We start from the raw sequence: 23,389 nt of genomic DNA on the forward strand, positions 1-23,389 counted from the left end.
ATTCTTGAAATGTGATTGTGGGACTAAATCAGTAGTGGGGAATGTGTGCCCATCCAGACATTGTTGACTTGCATTTCCCAGCAGACCTAGTTAGCAAACCCCCAATGGTAAGGAAGGATGGGAGTTTCAGTCTAGCAGCATCTGGAGGAGCCATACAGAACTATGTGGTTGCTAGCCTCATATTTTAGCCTTTCTTTTAGCTTACATTAATATGGTATTTTGGCCAGCTTTGAAAGGCTGTTTCTTGACACATACTGAAGGAGAATAACTTCTACTATTTGCAGAGTCATTCTCACTACCCTCTGCCCTTGAAGATGTACATGGGCAACTGCCTCAAATGTGGCTTGTGTATGACCAGAAATAGAAAATTGCCTGAAATCTCTCTGCAGAATTTCTCTTTTAAATAATGTAGTGGATAGAGCTCCATTTATTAACCCATCATTGCCTAAGACAAACAGTCTTATTGAGGACAATATCCTTGAAGAAAACTTAAACATTATAAGCTTCTTTTCTTTTTCCCCCCAGCTACCTAGAAAGTGAAATATATATTTTACTGCCCTATGAAACATTACATGATGTAAGAATTTTTGTACCTTTATATTTGTTACTGGATTATTTAGAGCATGTTCAGACCGAGATATTATCTCACATTGAAGAATGAAATAACAAAATATAAAAAATGAAAAATCATGAGGAATTACACTCTGAACAAAAATATTAAATCAGGGAGAACTGGAGTTGTTAGTTTTAAAGTACTTAAATATAATAAATACAGTATTTATTTAACTGTCATCTTTCGGCCTGTGAGGGAGAGAATAGGCTGGCTCAGCTTCATCAGGGCCAGCCTGAAGATAAAGCGCCCTCCCCCCATAACTGTCATCTTTCGGCCTGTGAGGGAGAGAATAGGCTGGCTCAACTCCATCAAGGACCAGCCTGAAGATAAAGCGCCCTCCCTCCATAACTGTCATCTTTCGGCCTGTGAGGGAGAGAATAGGCTGGCCCAGCTCCATCAGGGCCAGCCTGAAGATAGAGAGCCCTCCCTCCGTAACTGTCATCTTTCGGCCTGTGAGGGAGAGAATAGGCTGGCTCAACTCCATCAAGGGCCAGCCTGAAGATAAAGCGCCCTCCCTCCATAACTGTCATCTTTCGGCCTGTGAGGGAGAGAATAGGCTGGCTCAGCTCCATCAGGGGCAGCCTGAAGATAGAGAGCCCTCCCTCCGTAACTGTCATCTTTCGGCCTGTGAGGGAGAGAATAGGCTGGCTCAACTCCATCAAGGGCCAGCCTGAAGATAAAGCGCCCTCCCTCCATAACTGTCATCTTTCGGCCTGTGAGGGAGAGAATAGGCTGGCTCAGCTCCATCAGGGGCAGCCTGAAGATAAAGTGCCCTCCCCCCATAACTGTCATCTTTCGGCCTGTGAGGGAGAGAATAGGCTGGCCCAGCTCCATCAGGGCCAGCCTGAAGATAGAGAGCCCTCCCTCCGTAACTGTCATCTTTCGGTCTGTGAGGGAGGGAATAGGCTGGCTCAACTCCATCAAGGGCCAGCCTGAAGATAAAGCGCCCTCCCCCCATAACTGTCATCTTTTGGCCTGTGAGGGAGAGAATAGGCTGGCTCAGCTCCATCAGGGCCAGCCTGAAGATAAAGTGCCCTCCCTCCATAACTGTCATCTTTTGGCCTGTGAGGGAGAGAATAGGCTGGCTCAGCTCCATCAGGGGCAGCCTGAAGATAAAGTGCCCTCCCCCCATAACTGTCATCTTTCGGCCTGTGAGGGAGAGAATAGGCTGGCCCAGCTCCATCAGGGCCAGCCTGAAGATAGAGAGCCCTCCCTCCGTAACTGTCATCTTTCGGTCTGTGAGGGAGGGAATAGGCTGGATCAACTCCATCAAGGGCCAGCCTGAAGATAAAGCGCCCTCCCCCCATAACTGTCATCTTTCGGCCTGTGAGGGAGAGAATAGGCTGGCTCAGCTCCATCAGGGCCAGCCTGAAGATAAAGTGCCCTCCCTCCATAACTGTCATCTTTTGGCCTGTGAGGGAGAGAATAGGCTGGCTCAGCTCCATCAGGGCCAGCCTGAAGATAAAGTGCCCTCCCTCCATAACTGTCATCTTTCGGCCTGTGAGGGAGATAATAGGCTGGCCCAGCTCCATCAGGGCTAGCCTGAAGATAGAGTGCCCTCCCTCCGGTCTATCTGCCTTGGTCCAGGCCTCAGAGGGAGAGAGGAATGCTGGACCTGATCCCCTCTCCCCCTCACCATTCCCTTCTTTTTGTGTTGTGTCTTTTAGATTGTAAGCCTGAGGGCAGGGAACCGTCTGTTTTCCCCTCTGTTGTAAACCGCTTGGATTCCCAGTGATTGGGCAGTATATAAATAAATCCTATTATTATTATTATTATTATTATTATTATTATGGAAATGTAGTGCAGTCTAGTCATCTCTGGATACAAAGTACGTAGAACTGGGTGAGCAAATTTTTGCCTCAATGTACAGTTGGCCCTCCAGATCTGCAGGCTGCAGATCTGCAAATTCAACCACCTATGGTTCGTCACACCCCATATTATTAATAGCGATGACAATGCAGACACATCACCACCATTTAATAACATGGGACATGATCATCCATGTTTTTTCGTATCTGTATGGGGTCCATAGCCTTGCAGATATGAAGGGCCTGCCGTATGTATGTGGTGCTGACTGGTGAGCTGAATCTGCACATATGTATACAGATGCATGCAGACAAACACATTGCCTTCCTTCCCCTCATGTTTTTTGGTTTTATGTTTAATAATGAAACATAAGCCATCTGATTCCATAGATGTGGTGGAAGTTATTAATAAACATATGATATAAATATTGGATGGAAGGTCCATGAAAAACTGGAGATACTGTTGGTTTAAGCTTGTGTTGAACCAGAAATCGATTATAAGTCTGTTTTAGAAGGAGTTGAACTCCAACCAAAGAATTACATACATAGCTGGAACTTCTGGGTCCAGGACTATTTTTTGAATTGCCAATGTGATCTTGTTAGCTATTAGTATTTTTCTCCAGTTTCAGTTAATATGACAGTTATTTTAATAAAACAAACTTGGCTGGGGTTATTTGTGCAGTAATATCATTTGCTTCAGACTCAGTGACATATTATAGAGCTGTCCCTTAAATGTGTATGGAAACTACAAATTGCTTGATTGTTGAAAGCCAGTGTAGTGTAGTGGTTTGAATGTTGAATCAGGTCACTGGCAGACCAGGATTCAAATTCCTACTTGGCCATGGAAACCCACTGAGTGACCTTGGACAAGTCACACTCTCTCAGCCTCAGAGGAAGTCCATGGCAAACATCCTTTGAACAAATTCTGCCAAGAAAATCTCATGATGGGTTCACCCTAGGGTTATTTTAAGTCAGAAATGACTTGAAGGTGCACAACAACCACAACAATTATATCCAGTTCAGAATTCTGTAACATAGAGCTACCTCTGAAATGTGTATGGAAACTGTTGTTGTTGTCTTCAAATCATTTCTGACTTATAGTGATCCTAAGGCAAACTTATCATGGGGTTTCTTGGCAAGATTTGTTCAAAGGGGTTTTGTCTTTACCTTTCTGAGGCTGAGAGAGTTAGAGTGAAATAGACAGGCAGAAGGGGCAGCTTGAGGCCAGCCCTTCCAAACACGGGTTGGGGCAAAGGTCCACTCCTTTTTCATCGGGCAAAAAGCTGGCTTTTATGCCCTGCAGCAGCTTGAAGCCAACTGCAGGGTGCTCCGGCAGCGTGCAGCTGGGTGGCTTCAAGATGTCTTGGGGACATGCGGCGCATAAACACAACACCCTCAAGCCGCCAGGAAGCTGGCTTTTAGAGCCAGTCTATTTTGGCTCTTACTGTGGTGGTACAGTTTGAGCACTGGACTATGACTCTGGAGACCAGGTTTTGAATCCCTGCACAGCTGTGGAAACCTATTGGGTGACTTTGGGCAAGACAGATTCTCTCAGCCTCAGAGGAAGGTATGGCAATGACAACTCACTTAATACAATGTTAGGATTATTACCTGGCTTGTATCATATTTATCATTTAACCCTGATACACTTCCATCTACATTGACTGCCTATTTATTTCTGACACACACTCACCATTCAGTTCAAAATACTAGTGTTGTTGTTGTTAACTGCCCTCGAATCAACTTCAACTCATGATGGCCCTGTGGATGAGACATCTTCAAGATCCCCTGTCCTCCATCTCTCTGCTCAGGTCTTGCAGGCCCAGCCCCATGTCCTTCTCTCTGATCGAGTCTAACCATCTGACATGTGATTTTCCTCTCTTTCTACTTCCTTTCCCCTTTCCTAGCATCCTTGTCTTTTCTAATGATTAATATTTTTTTTCTCAAGGTGTGCAGGAGGGACGTAGCCAGGATTTTGGTAAGGGGGGGGGGTCCAGACTAAGTATCTGTATGGACCCCCCCACACACACACAGAAAGAGTCAGGAAGGGGAAAGAGGAGGGGAAGAAGGGGAGGGGGCTGCTCCCCTTCTACGCCATGCCAAAGGCTCCTCGGGTTCATTCAGGGGAAAGGAGAGGCAAGACAGTCGTCTTTTGTGGGGAAGGAAAAATAAAACAAGCCAGGGCAGGGATGTTTTTGATTCAGCAGAGAAGTTTGTCCTTGGAGTGAAGGAAAGGGGAGGAAAAAGAAAAAAGAGGACTTGCTCCCTGGCATCCTCCTTTCGGGAGCTCCCACTGCCCTAGCGCCTTCCCCAAGCCTCACAGGGAGCTCTTGCTGAAGCAGGAGCAGCAACCAGGGCATGGTCCCTTTTTGGGCGATTTCCTGCCTCATCTGCTCTATGGAGGGCAACCTGCGTGCGGAGGGGGGCGGGGAAGAGAGAGAGGGAGGGAGGGAGGGAGAGAAAGCACACCCACACGTAGACTTCAATCTACTTCCTCAGATGCATTTAGATGCAATAATAATAATAATAATAATAATAATAATAATATGTAGAGAGATCTTGTAGCACCTTTGAGGCTAACTGAAAGAAAGAAATGGACAGCACAAGCTTTTGGAGACAGTCTACTTCTTTAATAATAATAATAATAATTATAATAATTTTTATTTATAGACCGCTATTCCGCAATGATCATAGCGGTGTACAGTAAAATTGCAATACAATACAAAAAATTGCAAGGCCTCTCTCCCCCTCAAGATGGTGGTTGGAGGAGGGCTCTTTGTCTTCCAGGCCAGGCCTCTCTCCCCCTCAAGATGGTGGTTGGAGGAGGGCTCTTTGTCTTCCAGGCCTGGCCTCTCTCCCCCTCAAGATGGTGGTTGGAGGAGGGCTCTTTGTCTTCCAGGCCTGGCCTCTCTCCCCCTCAAGATGGTGGTTGGAGGAGGGCTCTTTGTCTTCCAGGCCAGGCCTGTCTCCCCCTCAAGATGGTGGTCGGAAGGAGGGCTCTTTGTCTTCCAGGCCAGGCCTCTATCACCCTCAAGATGGTGGTTGGAGGAGGGCTCTTTGTCTTCCAGGCCTGGCCTCTCTCCCCCTCAAGATGGTGGTTGGAGGAGGGCTCTTTGTCTTCCAGGCCAGGCCTGTCTCCCCCTCAAGATGGTGGTCGGAAGGAGGGCTCTTTGTCTTCCAGGCCAGGCCTCTATCACCCTCAAGATGGTGGTTGGAGGAGGGCTCTTTGTCTTCCAGGCCAGGCCTGTCTCCCCCTCAAGATGGTGGTCGGAAGGAGGGCTCTTTGTCTTCCAGGCCAGGCCTCTATCACCCTCAAGATGGTGGTCGGAAGGAGGGCTCTTTGTCTTCCAGGCCAGGCCTCTCTCCCCCTCAAGATGGTGGTTGGAAGGAGGGCTCTTTGTCTTCCAGGCCAGGCCTCTATCACCCTCAAGATGGTGGTCGGAAGGAGGGCTCTTTGTCTTCCAGGCCAGGCCTCTCTCCCCCTCAAGATGGTGGTTGGAGGAGGGCTCTTTGTCTTCCAGGCCAGGCCTCTATCACCCTCAAGATGGTGGTCGGGAGGAGGGCTCTTTGTCTTCCAGGCCAGGCCTCTCTCCCCCTCAAGATGGTGCTCGGAAGGAGGGCTCTTTGTCTTCCAGGCCAGGCCTCTATCACCCTCAAGATGGTGGTCGGGAGGAGGGCTCTTTGTCTTCCAGGCCAGGCCTCTATCACCCTCAAGATGGTGGTCGGAAGGAGGGCTCTTTGTCTTCCAGGCCTGGCCTCTCTCCCCCTCAAGATGGTGGTTGGAGGAGGGCTCTTTGTCTTCCAGGCCAGGCCTGTCTCCCCCTCAAGATGGTGGTCGGAAGGAGGGCTCTTTGTCTTCCAGGCCAGGCCTCTATCACCCTCAAGATGGTGGTTGGAGGAGGGCTCTTTGTCTTCCAGGCCTGGCCTCTCTCCCCCTCAAGATGGTGGTTGGAGGAGGGCTCTTTGTCTTCCAGGCCAGGCCTGTCTCCCCCTCAAGATGGTGGTCGGAAGGAGGGCTCTTTGTCTTCCAGGCCAGGCCTCTATCACCCTCAAGATGGTGGTTGGAGGAGGGCTCTTTGTCTTCCAGGCCAGGCCTGTCTCCCCCTCAAGATGGTGGTCGGAAGGAGGGCTCTTTGTCTTCCAGGCCAGGCCTCTATCACCCTCAAGATGGTGGTCGGAAGGAGGGCTCTTTGTCTTCCAGGCCAGGCCTCTCTCCCCCTCAAGATGGTGGTTGGAAGGAGGGCTCTTTGTCTTCCAGGCCAGGCCTCTATCACCCTCAAGATGGTGGTCGGAAGGAGGGCTCTTTGTCTTCCAGGCCAGGCCTCTCTCCCCCTCAAGATGGTGGTTGGAGGAGGGCTCTTTGTCTTCCAGGCCAGGCCTCTCTCCCCCTCAAGATGGTGGTCGGGAGGAGGGCTCTTTGTCTTCCAAGCCAGGCCTCTCTCCCCCTCAAGATGGTGCTCGGAAGGAGGGCTCTTTGTCTTCCAGGCCAGGCCTCTATCACCCTCAAGATGGTGGTCGGGAGGAGGGCTCTTTGTCTTCCAGGCTTGGCCTCTCTCCCCCTCAAGATGGTGGTTGGAGGAGGGCTCTTTGTCTTCCAGGCCTGGCCTCTCTCCCCCTCAAGATGGTGGTTGGAGGAGGGCTCTTTGTCTTCCAGGCCTGGCCTCTCTCCCCCTCAAGATGGTGGTTGGAGGAGGGCTCTTTGTCTTCCAGGCCAGGCCTGTCTCCCCCTCAAGATGGTGGTTGGAGGAGGGCTCTTTGTCTTCCAGGCCAGGCCTCTCTCCCCCTCAAGATGGTGGTTGGAGGAGGGCTCTTTGTCTTCCAGGCCAGGCCTCTCTCCCCCTCAAGATGGTGGTTGGAGGAGGGCTCTTTGTCTTCCAGGCCAGGCCTCTCTCCCCCTCAAGATGGTGGTTGGAAGGAGGGCTCTTTGTCTTCCAGGCCAGGCCCCTCTCCCCCTCAAGATGGTGCTCGGAAGGAGGGCTCTTTGTCTTCCAGGCCAGGCCTCTCTCCCCCTCAAGATGGTGGTTGGAGGAGGGCTCTTTGTCTTCCAGGCCAGGCCTCTATCACCCTCAAGATGGTGGTCGGGAGGAGGGCTCTTTGTCTTCCAGGCCAGGCCTCTATCACCCTCAAGATGGTGGTCGGAAGGAGGGCTCTTTGTCTTCCAGGCCAGGCCTCTCTCCCCCTCAAGATGGTGGTTGGAGGAGGGCCTTTAGATGCATCAATAACAACAACAATATGTAGAGAGATCTTGCAGCACTTTTGAGACTCACCGAAAGAAAGAAATTGGCAGCATGAACTTTCCTAGCCTACTTCCTCAGATGCATTTGTGGCTTGCAAAAGGTCACTCAATGGCTTTGTATGGTCCAGTTGGGACCCGAACCCTGGACTCCAGAGTCATAGTAGTCCAGTGAAAAAAACACTATGGAGTATGAGGATTAAAGAGGGCAGCTATGGCCCATTTGTGGCCCTGGGTCATTGTTTTGTGGTCCTCCCATCCATCCTCCCCAATTAAATAATAATAATAATAATAATAATAATAATAATAATAATAATTTTGTTATAAAAAGAGGAGAAGGATTTCCTGGAAGCTTCTGTGGTTGCTAGCACACCATACACTGTTGAACATTTATACATAGATACAGATATATATGTGTGTGTGTGTGTGTCTGTGTGTGTCTCTCTGTGTGTGTTTTCCATTCTGGAAGTAGACTTCCTCACAGTCACACTTTGCTTTTCCCATCCAGGTTTTGGTAGCCCACTTATTTATTTATTTATTTATTTATTTATTTATTTATTTAATTTATTTTAATCCTGCCTTTCTCCCAAGGCAGCTAACAACATACATAAAACACATTAAGACAACAATTAAAATGGTAAAAAATATATTTTTAAAATTACAAATATAAAGTATAAAATATAAAATTCCAGAGGTTAAAATCAGCCAAACCTATGCATCAAGAGGGTGGTGAAATGAGGAGGGGGTCTTTGGCTAAGAGAGAGGAGAGAAGGAGTGAAAGACACTCTGTACATGCTCAGGCACCCGCTGATTTAAATCATTGATACAGGTCCCACTGGGTGACCTTGGGCTGGTCCCACTCAGCCTCAGAGAAACCCCCTCTGAAAAAATTTGGCAGGAAAACCCCATGATAGGTTTGCCTTAGGGTCGCCATAAGTCAGAACCAACTTACAAATAGCATCAACAAAAGAGGTCCAAGGCTGCATCCGCACTGCAGAAATAATGCAGTTTGACAACACTTTAACTGCCCTGGCTCCATGCTATAGGATCCTGGGATTTGTAGTTTTGGGAGCTATTTAGCCATCTGTGTCAGCTACAAGAAACTGAACTGCGATTCCAGACCTCCTCCTCATTTCATTTCTATGCCACCTTTTCCCCCAGAAAAGGACCCAAGGCAGTTTGGTTTTTATGGTTGTATCTGCTCTGCAGAATTAAGTTTGATACCACTTTAACTTCCATTATAGCTCCGTGCTATGGAATCATGGGATCTGTAGTTTTGAGGAGCTGTTTATCCATCTCTGTCAGGTGCCACAACAAACTACCAATCTCAGCATTCCACAGCATGGAGCCAAGGGCAGTTAAAGGGGCATCAAACTGGATTATTTCTTTAGTGCAGATGCAAACTGAGTCCTTCCTCTCAAGGTGTTCACATCGGATAAATTCAGGTTGATAAAGCAAAGTGCAGCTGCTCAAGCAATGAGTGGCAGACACTCTGTTCATGCTCAGAGACACTCTGTTCATGCTCTGTGACACTTAGAGGAGGCACAAGAAGGCAAGGGCTAAGGAGGAGGGCATAAAAGGAGCTACTTGAGGATGAGCATATGAAACATGAATGAGTTATACATATATAAATATACCAAACTCTGAAAAACTCCAAAATAAATCTAGTCCTCAGCATTTTGGATAAGGGAGACTCAACCTGTAGTTGATAAGAGTTTATCATCATCATCATCATTATTATTATTATTCTGTATGTATGGAGTATATCACACGGAGCTTTTTGGTGGTTTTGTGGCTCCATTCCAGCTCACTTCCAAAGTGATTGCACTTCAAATGAAGAGGTTTCATGTCATAAAGTGACTGTTTTATCAGACACCATTGATTTCTATGGGAGCCCCTTGCGAATTGCTTCAGCAGTGTTTCTGAAGTCATCCCTCATTTTGGTAAAAACGGGAAAAAAGTGACTTCAGAGAATTTGCTTCCAGGCTGCCTTCGATTGCACCGCGATTTGTTCTGGTGTGGAAAAGCACTCCGATGCCACCCCCCTTGGCCCATGCATCCTGCTCCTTCGATCCCCTCCTCCTCCTTCATGCCATCTCCTCCTCTCTGCCAACCAGCCGATCCCATCATCCCCTGCGTCCTTCTAGACCCCGATCTGCTCCGCTCCTTCAGCCTCCCACCAATCCCATCATCCTTGCCTTCTCCTAGACCCCCATCTGCTCCCCTCCTTCCACCAATCCCATCATCCCCTGCCTTCTCCTAGACCCCCATCTGCTCCACTTCTTCACCCTGACACCAATCCCATCATCCCCTGACTGCTCCTGCTGATCCTGGCCCCAGGGACCCCCTGCGACCTATCCCAACATCCCCTGACTGCTCCTGCATGCCAATCCTGGCCCCGGGGACCCCCCGTGACCTATCCCATCATCCCCTGACTACTCCTGCATCCGGATCCTAGAATCATAGAATCATAGAGTTGGAAGAGACCACAAGGGCCATCCAGTCCAACCCCCTGCCATGCAGGAAATCACAATCAAAGCATCCTCAACAGATGGCCATCCAGCCTCTGTTTGAAGGCCTCTAAGGAAGGAGACTCCACTACACTCTGAGGGAGTGTGTTCCACTGTCGAACAGCCCTTACTGTCAGGAAGTTCCTCCTAATGTTGAGGTGGAATCTCTTTTCCTGCAGCTTGCATCCATTGCTCCGGGTCCTAGTCTCTGGAGCAGCAGAAAACAAGCTTGCTAACTCCTCAATATGACATCCCTTCAAATATTTAAACAGGGCTATCATATCACCTCTTAACCTTCTAAACATCCCCAGCTCCCTAAGTCATTCCTTGTAGGGCTTCATGGTTTCCAGACCCTTCACTATTTTAGTCGCCCTCCTTTGGACATGCTCCAGTTTCTCAACGTCCTTTTTGAATTGTGGTGCCCAGAACTGGACACAATATTCCAGGTGAGGCCTGACCAGAGCAGAATACAGTGGCACTATTACTTCTCTTGATCTAGACACTATACTTTTATTGATGCAGCCTAAAATTGCATTGGCCTTTCTAGCTGCCGCATCGCACTGTTGACTCATGTTCAACTTACGGTCTACTTGGACTCCAAGATCCCTTTCACACGTAGTTTCATTCAGCCAAGTGTCCCCCATCCTATATCTGTGCATTTTATTTTTCTGCCCTAAGTGCAGTACCTTACATTTCTCTGTGTTGAATTTCATTTTGTTAGCTTTGGCCCAGCTTTCTAGTCTATTCCGATCATTTTGAATGTTGATCCTGTCCTCTGGAGTATTAGCTATTCCTCCTAATTTGGTGTCATCTGCAAATTTGTCCAAAGTACAACAGCCTCAGTTTAGTCATCTTGGCTTCCAGGGAGGTTTCTGCCTTGATCTGCCCTAGGACACATTTGTTTGTCCATTGAATCCTAAGCATTCTTCTCCAGCACCACATCTCAAATGAATAGATTTTCTTCCTATCTTCATTCTTAACTGTCCAGCTCTCACATCCATACATGGTAATAGGAAATACAGTGGCTTGCATGATTCTAACTTTTGTGCTCAGTTCTATTTTAAAATCACTACATTGGCTGCCTATTAGCTTCCGGGCACAGTACAAGGTGTTGGTTATCACCTATAAAGCCCTACATGGCATGCGTCCAGTCTACTTGAAGGAACGCCTCCTCCCATACAATCTTTCCCGTACACTCCGATCCTCCGGGCAAAACCTTTTACAATCTAGAAAAACCAGACTGGCAGTGACCTCCCAGAGGTCCTTCTCTGTCACCGCTCCAAAAACTTGGAATGACCTGCCGGAAGAGATTCTCCAACTATCCTCACTCGAGGCTTTTAAAAAGGCGATAAAAACCTTTCTCTTCCGGTAGGCCTTCCCTGATTGATAATGTCCAGAACCAATTGAATCCCCCTTTTATTATTTTTATTATTTGTGATTTGTTTTTAACTTTGATGTATTGTTATGTACTTTTTAAACATTTTTTTTTACTGTTTAATTTTATAGTTGGGAGGGAGGGTGGGTTGGGTCGGGGTTTTGTGGGGCTTGTTGTTTTCATTGTTTTATATTGTATTTACTTTGTTGTTACCCACCTCGATCCTCAATCGGAAGAGGCGGGATATAAATAAATATTTATTATTATTATTATTATTATTATTATTATTATTATTATTATTATATCTTTGCATTATAAACTTTTTTCTAGTTCCTTCATAGCCAGCCTCCCCATTCTTAATCTGCTTCTGATTTCCTAACTGCAGTCCCCATTTCTATCAACATTTGAGCCCAAATATGGGAATTTTTAAACTATTTCTATTTCTTCATTGTCTAGGTTGAACTTGTGAAGCTCCTTGGTGGTCATTATTTTTGTTTTCTTTATGTTTAACATTAAACCTGCCTTTGCACTTTCTTCTTTGATCTTCCTTATTAGGTATTCCAGGTCTGTGAGGTTTTCTGCTAGTATTATGGTGTCATCGGCATATTTCTCCTGTTTTCAGTCCTCCTTCTTCTGTGTCCAAGCCTGCTTTTCTTATAATATGTTCTGCATACAAGTTGAAGAGGCAGGGTGAAATGATACAGCCTTGTCTGACCCCTTTGCCAATTGGGAACCATCTGTTTCTCCGTGTTCTGTTCTGACAGTAGCCTCTTGTCCTGAGTACAGATTCTTCATCAAGACTATCAGATGTGTTGACACTCCCATGTCTTTAAGGCCATTCTATAGCTTTTCATGCTGATTTTCTTTTGGAATTCCCTGGTGCGCTCCATTAGACATCTTATGTTTGCCTCTTCTTTTCCTGAATCCCGCTTGAACCCCTGGGAGTTCTGTCTCCATGTATGGTTGGAATCTGTTGCAGAATTTTGGGCATGATTTTGCTTGGACTATCCTTACTTTAATGTTCAGAGTTACGTGGATTGTAGTTGTTCTGTTCATACGTGATCTGTTCCTGGTGATTTGTTCTTTCCAATTGTTTTGAGAGAGGCTTTCACTTTGCTTTCCAAAATCTGGGTGTAGAGAGGAGGAGGTTAGAGGTCGGGTTGAGCAGGCGGAAGGAGGGCAAGAGGACCCAGGAGAGGAGAAGGGACTTGGAGGGGATCAGCTGGAGATGGGAAGGCAATTAAGGGCAATGCCGAGAGAGAGGGGCGGGGCTTCGGGGAGCCCGATAAGAAGGGAGGGAGAGGCGCATCAGGGGAGGAGAGAGAGCGGAAGATTGAGACGGGAGGAAGGCTTCGGGCGAGGGAAAGAGCAACCAGAGTACAGAGAAGGCCACCAGGCTCAAAGAGACCCCTCCTTGGGAGGAAGAGTCCGGGTTGGTCCGGTATTATCTACCCACCCGGCCTGCCCTAGGCGGGAAATTGAAGGAGGTGCCCAGCCGTGGAACCCGGAAGTAAGTAGGAGTCGAGAGGGGCTGGTAGCAGGGGAAGAGCCGTGGTGGGTGCTACGAGAGAACCGTCGTAGGGGAGCTGGGACGCCAAGGGCCCCAGAGGATAGGGAGCAGGAGAACTTTGCAAGGGAGTACCAACCCCAGCGTCCTCGGACCCTGTGAAGAAAGAATCCACCCACGTGGCAAAAGAGACAGTCTTTTCCCAGTGAGGTAACTGAGTTACTAATTGGCCCGTGGTAGAAGCCGCGAGGTGCAAGGACTCCCCTCTGTTCCAGTGAGGCAACTGGACCTACGGTGGAGTTATTTGTAACTGGTGAAGGAAGAAATAAATAGTTGGTGTTGTTATTGAACGACCTTTCCTGGTTTCGGTGTGTGTTTGCGACGTACATATAGCAACATGGAGCAAATCCCAGGGGCGGCTCCCGTGGGCCGGGCGAACACGCCCACACTGGGATTCATCTTCGTAAGTATCTTCTTCCCTTATGTCATTCAACCTTTCACAGTTTTTATATAGCTCTTCTGTGTACTGTTTCCAGCTTTTCTTTTTAATTTAATTGTGGTCGTGTACAGTATCATGTTTCTCTTCTGATCGTAGAGCACCCACCCTCTGTTTGAATTCTATCTAGTGGAAGAGTCTCTTGGTCTTCCTTTTTTATTGTTGGCTTCCATTTCTCTAAATTGATTGTTGTAGTAGTTCTCTTTATCCTTATACACTAACTGTTGGATAGTAGCATTCAGTGTTCTGATTATGTTTCTGTCTCCCTTTTCTTTTGTTTCTCATTTTTCTTTAACTGCTTGAAGCATTTCATCTGTCATCTATTGTTTTTTCTTCTTCTCTTTGGTCACCGATACCATATTTTTACATTCCTCTTTGACTACCTCCCTGACCTCTGTATCTGACTATATCAGTACTGACCTTTAAATGTTTAGATAGATTTAAGAGTTGCCTCCAGCTGAGTGAATTTGCCCATGGACTCTAATCAAAACCTGAAGCTTTGCTCAGTATTTTCTTGCTGGCAAAAGAGCACTGTTGGTAGTCCTTTTCAGATGTGGCTACATACATTAAGGAAATACCTCCCGAAGGAGGCCTCTTTTGCTCTTTCATTGCTTACATTCCAATGCGTAGCAAAGACAGAGGTGTTTCAGCAAGTAATTTGTTTGGCACTATGATACCCTGAGCTTTAGTATTAATCTCGGAAGACTTCTCATCACAGACAACCTGCTGTTTGCTAAGTACAGCACTGCAGGAGAGCAAGAAAGTGTAACCAAAGCCCATTTAAACCCCCAATGTTTTTCTGTGTTGTCAACACAAATGCCATCTGTAATTCAGCCCCTACATAGGATTTAAATCCTGTTCAGAATGTGAACCACTGAGAACTGTCATGCCATTCCCAGGTCTAGACAGACTGTTCCTGATAATTGCGTTGATCTTTTAGTGATGACACTTCTTTCCCTGATAACAACTTTTTTCACACACAGTAGTAGCAAAGCCTGTGTTGTGATAGACTATTTTGAAAGCTGAAGGGAGAAATATCTTGTGCCGCACTCTGGGTTGCCCTCTAGTTGTTGTTGGTTCAAAAAGCATGTCTTCTGTGAATATCTGTAGAATGTGCATGGTTATAAACTGAGTCACAGAAATTTTAGTTCAAGAGAACATTACTCAACTTTCTAAGAAAATGATGCCTAATACAATTTGAGTATGAAAATATTATTTGGAAAGACAGGTTTTTAAGATGTAAACCATAATAATCTAGATTTCAGAAATGATTTAAGATTTTATTCCATAGCTTTTCTATCATCTTATTTGTACTCACTCATCTAGCCCATCTTAGTCTTTCAGAACTCATGAAACCCAATCTCTGTAATTGGGATGGAAAACTTCTTAAGATTCAAAGGACATCAGCTGGGAAATATGTCAGATTAGATCCAGGGTTGACCATGAGTGTAAGGGCTTCTTCTGTTGGTAGGGAAAACTGGGATCCAATGGAGCCTCCGTTTTTACTTATTCTTCCTTTGTTCCTGGGGCCTCCAGTGTAATTTTCTTGGAAAATTCCCAACCTTCTAGTCCAGATTTTAGAAGGCCTAGGAATCTGCAGGAGAGAGGGAACTCTGAATTCAAACCAATATCTTATTCTGTCAGGACCATGTGGCACACTGGTCTGAAAATGACATGGATGTGGCCACTAGGAGGAACTGGAGCAGAGATTACTACCGTTCAAGTGGCAGGTGCATGAATCAGCATTTACTGAGTTGTGCATGATGGGAAGTCTGATGCAACATGCACAGTAGGTGAAGTCAGCCAGCAGTGCATCATGGGCAATATTCTGATGCAATAGTTACTGGGTATGAAAGCAGCCAGGTTTCATTGGTGGCATGACTATCACATGACTACCAAGCAGACCACCTATATAAGGGAGAAGGTGATTATCTCCATTATTGGGTTGTTGTGGTTGGTGGTTGGCAAAGCACTTTGTTAGTTTGTATAGTTGTGAGTATTCAAGATGGCTGCCTGATACTCCGTGTAATCTTTGTAAATAGTTTGCAACAAAGATTTAAAAGCCCTCGTCTCTCGGTGTCTGGAGATTTATTTCCTCAGGCTGGAATCTCAAAGTGTCAGCCTGTGTGTGGGAGGAAATTTGCTGTGCAGCTGCAGGCCTCGCAGAAGCTTCGCTCTTAGCAGACCTCCTGCCTATGCGCATCAACTCTGTATGTGGTCGTAAAGGACACAGCTCGTCTACCCCCCAACATATTCATCATGCATGTTTGGAATTTTATGTTATGCCAGAAGAAATCAGATTTGAACATGTCATGGTGAAGTTTTATAAATTAATTGAGTTGCCAACTTGAACTAATTGACTTTCTGTACATGAGCTGTGTATTTCTAAATTCAGTGACATAGTAATTTCAGTTTTATAGGATACAATTTGCTGACTCAGCATTTCATTTTCAGAAAACCATTTCTTCTTTATGATCTTTGTAATTCATACAAATGGGTTATCCTACGCCTGTGCAGAGTATCATTGAGAACCTTCTAGAATCTCATAGAAGTGTTTTGGCAGTAGCCCCACCCACTTCCAGCAGCCCCATGTAAGGTTCTTCTTGCCAAAACTGCCAGCTCTTTTTTGTCCGCTGCTGCAGCAGCATAAAAGGAAGCATACTCTTCTACTGCTTTTGTTTTCTGATCATAGCTGCTGGCTGCTTCAACACCAGTCTTAGCCAGTCTCTGGATTCTCCAGATTGTCTAGTGCAGGGGTAGGCAACCTTTTTGGGCCAGGGGCCGGGTTGCTGTCCCTCAGGCGACTGGGGGGGCCGAAGCCGGGGCTGGAACTTCCACCCTCCGGGGGCCAGGCCTCCCCATCTTTGCAGGCCCCTGACGGGGCCCCAGGCCCTGTTAGAGGCCGGCAAAAAAGCCTCTTGGAGGCCCCCAGCGATGGCACAGGGCCTCCTGGAGGCCCGCTACCGCCGCTGGAGCCCTGTTGGAGGGCGCCAGCGATGGCATCGGGCCTCCAGGAGGCCTGCTGCCGCCGCCGGAGCCCTCAAATAGGGCTGCGACGGTGGCATTGGGCCTTCCAGAGGCCCGCTGCTGCTGCCGGAGCCCTGTTGGAGGGTGCCAGCGACAGCATCAGGCCTCCAGGAGGCCTGATGCGGCCGCCAGGGCCCTCAAATAGGGCTCCGACGGCTTCAGCGGGCCTTCCAGAGGCCCGATGCGGCCGTTGGAGCCCTGTTCGAGGGCGCCAGCAACGGCATCAGGCCTCCAGGAGGCCTGATGTGGCCGCCAGGGCCCTCGAATAGGGCTTCGACGACTTCAGCGGGCCTTCCAGAGGCCCGATGCGGCCGTCGGAGCCCTGTTCGAGGGCGCCAGCGACGGCATCGGGCCTCCAGGAGGCCTGATGCGGCCGCCAGGGCCCTCGAATAGGGCTCCAACGGCTTCAGCGGGCCTTCCAGAGGCCCAATGCGGCCGTCGGAGCCCTATTCGAGGGCGCCAGCGACGGCATCGGGCCTCCAGGAGGCCTGATGCCATCGCCGGAGCCCTCGAATAGGGCTTCGAGGCCCGAATTCTCGCGCGACCTCAAAGAAGGTCGTGCGAGACTTCAGCGCCATTTTGGGCAAAAAAATGGCGGCACCCAGCACGGCTTTTTGCCGCTCTGGGCGCCGTCATTTTTTCGCCCGGCGGCGGTGGCGGCAACCTCCCCCGGGGGCCACAAGGAAGACCTCCGGGGGCCGGATCCGGCCCGCAGGCCGGAGGTTGCCGACCCCTGGTCTAGTGTTTGGCAGTCAAAGCCATACTTGCCTTTAGGGCTATATTCCTCACTGGCATCATTCCAAATATCCATTTCTTGCAGCACTACAATTCTCAGATGAGATGGAGACTTGAAAATATCTTGGTTGTTTTGGCGAAGCTCATGCGGTTCCCACTTGTGCCTGCTGTACTGCCTTCATGCCCCAAGTGACAAGAAACAGGAATTGTGGCTGAAACCACTCTTGTATGACCAGGCCCTCAGGCAGGGACGTAGCCAAGGGGGGGGGGGTTCTTGGAGTCCGGACCCCCCCTTCAATTAGAAAAATGAATGGTGTGTGCTGCTGCCCCACCGCACCCAAGCCCCATTATAATGGTGGCACTTAGTCTGGAACCCCACCTTCCTAAAATCCTAGCTACGTCCCTGCCTCAGGCTTCAGATACTGACTTCACAGCCATTCACTTCTGACAGGATGGGCACCGCAGATAGATCTTCTATTGACCTCTGTCAATATGCAAGCCACAGAGTGACTTTTAAAGTCTGCTTCAGTCCTGTTGGCTAATTCTTCCACATGACATGGAGTGAAGTGGTCGCTAGCTAGGGTTACTGTAATTCTCTTTCACAAAACTGGGACAAAATGGAGGACAAAATGGTGGGGAAATGGAGAAATAACCAACTAAAAGCCAAAAACAGATAGGCAAGGCCTCCCCACATATCTCCCACATACACAACTTCCCAAGTTACACACACCATGCACATCTCCCACATACACACATCTCACATGCACACACCTCTTGCGCAGCAAGGGTGGTGTTGGCGGCAACAGCAGTAGAAGGCGAGGGGACAGGATGAGCAAAAGAGGGAAAGAGGTGCCCCTGAGCATGGGCATAGCACTGCCCCCACATAGACACTTCCCTGGCACCGCTCCGCTCTCCTTTGGCCCTTACCAAGGCGGGGCTCACCCTCTGCACTGCAGTGTCAGGACTGCCATCTCCCCCAGAGCTGCCATTTTGGTTGTGCTCCTGCCACCTTTGCTCTTCTGCCCACGCAGCATGCTGGGAAGGATGGGCCTCACCAGTCAGCCCCTCACTACGCCTGCACGGTTCCCTGGAGAGACTGCAATTTCCATCAGGCCGCGGGCCAGGACCAAAGAGCAAAGAAAAACAAAGTTCCCAAGCTGCCTGGATAGGGAGTTTCTGGGATCCTTTTGGATCTGTATCACTTTCTCATTAGACACAGTTCACAGATTTCTGTATTTTGTGGTCATAATTTGAGAATCTAGTTTTTAAAAAAACTATAAAGTTGTTGTGTGCCTTTAAGTAATTTCCAACGTTTGGTGACCCTATCACAGGGTTTTCTTGGCAAGATTGTTCAGAACCCCCAAAAGGCAGCCAGGATGGTCCCACAATGCCGTTCCTCAGCATCATAGCTGGGACAGGCAGCTGCAACTGGCCAGACATTTCCTCAAGCCTCAAAACCAGGACTGTCCTGCTTTTTTGGGACAAATGGTAACCCTATCACTAGCAGACTCCATCTTAACCACTCCAAAGGCTGCATGGGCAAGTTCTGATACCCAGTGATATGTGTATATTTACACACACACACACCCTGGGGACAGTATCAGAGGTCGAGATGTAATTGATAGCAAAGAGGAAACATAAGACAAATCTTAGCTTCAAAGGAGTGCCTTGAATCTATCTTTAAATGTTGACTTCTGTACTGTGTTTTGATGTTTCAGGGTAGTTCCAAAGATGGTGTCAGCTTTCCTTATACAGTCGGCCCTTCTTATGCACGGATTTTTTATACATGGATTCAAGCATACACAGTTTGAAATGTTCCCCAAAAGTATACATTTCAAATATCAAACCTTGATTTTCCATTTTTTATAATTTGCTACCAATTTGCTATGTCATATTTAATGAGACTTGAGCATACACGGATTTTGTTATACACGGGAGAGCTTGGAACCAAACCCCAGCATATAACAAGGGTCCACTGTATGCTATTCTTGCCTAATAAGGGTAGTAGGCATCTTGCTCATGATCATGTTTAACATCCTGGGGGTGTTGTACTGTTTTAAAGTGTACATTTTTAAAGTGCTTTTATCTTCTTTAATTGTATTCTGTTTTATTTTAAAAAAACAATTGATCCAGTTTAATATTGTAATACAGTGGTACCCCGGGATACGAATGCGCCGCCTTACGAAATTTCCGGGTTACGAAAAAAAAATATTTAAAAAAAACTGTTCCGCGTTACGAAAGTTTTTTCGGGTTACGAAAAAACTTTTGGTGCTTTTCGACGCTATTTCGCACCAAAAAGCGGCTTTCGCTATTAGCGCCTATGGGCATTTCGGCTAGCGAAAGTTTCCGGGTTACGAAAGCGGCGGCGGAACGAATTAATTTCGTAACCCGGGGTACCACTGTAGTTTAATTCTGTTTTAATGGTCGCTTGTTATGTTTTCAATTGTACTGTGTTTTTAAATTGTAAGCTGCTTTCTGTCCCAGTTTCAGGGGGGAAAGCAGGATATAAATAAATGTAGTAGTGATGATGATGATGTTTTCCATTTCACTTAACATTCAGAAAACTTTGATTTGTTTGTAACAACACTCCTGCCTCCTTCTTGTGTAGCTTGCTAGCCTCTCATTCATGTGAATCACAGAGGCCACAAAGAAGGACAGGTTACATACCTGTAACTACAGTTCTTTGAGTGTCATCACACAACCCTGCCCATCCTCCGCTTGTTTCGTCTTATAGGTCCTATGGATGTCTGCATTGGTGTCCATGGAACTGGCAGTTTCGGGGGGAAGCCCTTATATAGGGTTGCTGGAGGTTGGTGGGACCATCACCAAAACACATAACATTCCAGAAGGTTCCAAATAATGCACTGCACAGGTATAAGATAATCCATTCATGTGAGTTCAGAGAGGACCACTCAAAGAACTATAGTTGCAGGTATGCAAACTGTCCTTCTTCCAAATTCCTTCCACTGGAACTTCTTAGGATCCAAGCCTGTAGACTGAATTGACCCAGTAAGGCTGCTGTCATGTAACACATTCAGATTGTATCTTACATATTATTGCTTTTCAAAGTGTAATTTCTCAGATAGCTGCAGTGTTATTTGGCTACCTCCAGTGTTGCTTTTTCTTCTGTGCATGTGGCACTTAATTTTTAAAAAATTATGTTGTCATTTTAGCAAAATCACTTACAGTATTTATTAGTGCAATTTTGGTTGGTTGCTTGAGTTACATATTTTCCTCTTGGCTTGTAATTTTAGTTTGCTTCTTCAATTGTTTGATTACCTTGCAGACTAATGTAGGAGTCATTGGACAAGGTTTTCCTTCTGCTGAAATCCAGAGATTACAAGAGCAGAACAGTACTCTGAGGGCTGTTATTTCAGAAATGAGAAGAGAAATGGAGACACTTAATAATCAGGCACCTCCCTCTGACGACACCAAAATGAATGTACAAGATATGGATAGAGCTGACACTGCTGCAGTTTCATTCAATCCTGGTAATAAAGTGAATTGGATTAAGAATAGTGAGGAGCACTGGATTATACAGTAGGCCTTTGGTATCTTCTGGGGTTTGGTTCCAGGACCCACTGTAGATATCAATGTCTGTGGATGCTCAAGTCCCATTATATAAATGGCATCTTTATGTAAAATGGTTTGCTTTTTTATAATATTTTTTTCTTGTGAATATTTTTGAATCGTGGTTGGTTGAATCTGTGGATACAGAGGGCCAACTGTACTCCTTGCTAGATTTCTCTTTAAACAGATGTTTTGTTCATCTTCTCAACAAAATTGTTTATGTTCTTCTTTGAGGTGTTCCATTAAGTTTTGACATATGGCTAATAGACACTGATCATACAATATATATTCCCAACTTCATTCAACAGTAGCAAAAATTAATATTTATCTCATTATAGATAAAGTTAAGTTTTAAGAGATGGGAGTCAGTGCAAGTGAATCTTAAGGAAATGTTCAGTATTTTACTCCAGAACATTTCTCTCTACATTCAACTTACTTTCAAAGCATAACTTGTGTAATTACAAAATATGGGGGAATTATTGCCACATAAATTATTTTATGTATTTATTTTACATGTACCAGATTATTCTAGCCAGCTTGTAATATGATGTTTATAATATTATAATATTCCCAAGGACATTAGGAAAACTTTGCGATGATTATCACTTTCTCATTAGACACAGTTCACAGATTTCTGTATTTTGTGTTCATAATTTGAGAATCTAGTTTTTAAAAACGTATATGTAAAGTTGTTGTGTGTCTTTAAGTAATTTCCAATGTTTGGTGACCCTATCACAGGGTTTTCTTGGCAAGATTGTTCAGAGGGGATTTGCTTTTGCCTTCCTGTGAGTGAGAGAGAGTGACTTGCCCAGGCTCACCCAATGGGTATCCATGGTTTAGTGGGGAGTCATAGTCTAACACTCAAACTACTACATCACACTACATCTTGAATTGTAGAGAGACAACATTAAATACTACTAAAATCTGTGTGTGTCTGTCCAGACCTTGACGGTGTTTATATTTTTTTATATTGGTTGTAGAGTCAGGCCTCAAACAGATGGACAATGCTTTGGGGGCATGGCATTCAAACGATGCATGCCCCAAAACCACATGAAAGCCACGTTGAGGCTGCCTAAGGAGGCCCAAACCTGGCCACAAAAGGAACAGTAAAAAGTAAACACTCCTTGCTGGCAGTTTGTTCAGTACCATGGCAGCGAGCATCTGGTTGTCACAGTCCCACAGTGAGCACAGGGTGGGACTAGCCTCTACCCACTCCATTGGCTGCATCTTCATGACCCCTCTGTCATCTTATCTTAGGCCCAAAACAGACTTGCCAAAAGGTGTGGCTTCCAGCTGCTTTGGGGTGCAGATGATGCACATCTCTAACACAGCCAGGAGCTGCTCTGAGACCACTAACAGAAGGAACAGTGAATGTCCACTCCTTGCTGGTGGCCCATTTGGGACCACAGTGATGGCCAACCTTCAGAGCAGGTCCTTGTGTTGCTGCAGTCCCCGGCTGATTGTGAGGCGATCGTGGCTGGAGTGGCCAGAGATCGCTTCATGCTGCTCATCTGCTTCGCCCCCTAAGACATAATACCCCAGTGCTTTAATGTCTCCAGCAGATGCAGAAGAGAGCTAGTGTAGTATTTTGAGTGTTGGACTAGGAGTCCAGGAGATTAGGTTTTGAATCCCTACTCAGCCATGGAAACCCAGTAGGTGACCGTGGGCAAGTTACACACTCTCAGCCTTACACGAAGGCAATAACAAATCCACTCTGAAAAAAACCTCATCAAGAAAATCCCATGATAGGTTCCCTTTAAGGTTGCTATAAGTTAGAAATAACTTGAAGACAAATAATAACCAGCAGATGCCACTCTATTTGACAGACAAAGGGAAAGAACATCATACTATGCGGATGGAACAGCTCTGGATAAATATTTTTGTATTTCTGGGGATTTTTTTTTAATATATGTATAGACAATGAGCCATTCAAAGTCATTTTGACATCTGCGAAGTATTCAGCCAAACACTTTCCCCCCAGACTATGTTCAGTCCCTGGAAGAAGAGATCAAACATTTGAAGAGAAAATGCTGGGCAGTGGACAGACAGCATGAAAATCCACCTAAACTTCCTGGAAAATCCTTTGTGCCTTCTCAGAACTCATCCATTTGCACTAAAAGTACTCAGACTTCCCATCAAGACAGTATTGTCAGTGGAAAAGATGGTAAGAGAAACAGTCTTAAGACCACTTAATATATCATACATCTCCTAATGTTCAAAAAAAGCCAAAAATGAAAACAGCAAGTAGATTATAATTTTGTATATACCTAGATAACTCATTGTAACCTTAAAAAATGTATTGTGTGTAAGAACCAGCATAATATAGCGGTTTGAATGTTGGACTAGTATTTTGGGAGCCCAGAGTTTGAATCCCCAATCAACCATGGAAACCCACTGGATGACCTTGGGCAAGTCACACTCTCTTAGCCTCAGAGGAAGGCAATGAGAAACCCCTTCTGAGTGAATCTTGTCAAGCAAACACAAACTTGATTTTTCCAATATGTTTTCAACATTGAGT

General features: G+C 46.4%; 1 protein-coding gene across 11 annotated transcripts in view; it reads left to right on the top strand.

Moving 5' to 3' along the window:
* The window catches only part of CCDC57 (coiled-coil domain containing 57), a 115,515-nt gene that overhangs the window by 63,741 nt on the left and 28,385 nt on the right, over positions 1 to 23,389 (top strand). For 10 of the 11 annotated variants that reach the window (XM_089537839.1, XM_089537832.1, XM_089537849.1 and 7 more), the window contains 2 exons: positions 20,588 to 20,792; positions 22,853 to 23,035. In XM_089537839.1, coding sequence (XP_089393965.1) covers positions 20,588 to 20,792; positions 22,853 to 23,035 — 388 coding nt within the window. The remainder of the gene's footprint in view (positions 1 to 20,587; positions 20,793 to 22,852; positions 23,036 to 23,389) is intronic. The other variant, XM_089537886.1, reaches the window with a different exon arrangement.

Source organism: Sceloporus occidentalis, unplaced genomic scaffold (genome assembly GCF_023333645.1).
Source record: "Sceloporus occidentalis isolate IW3139 unplaced genomic scaffold, rSceOcc1.0.p SCAF_1, whole genome shotgun sequence".
Lineage (NCBI taxonomy): Eukaryota > Metazoa > Chordata > Lepidosauria > Squamata > Phrynosomatidae > Sceloporus > Sceloporus occidentalis.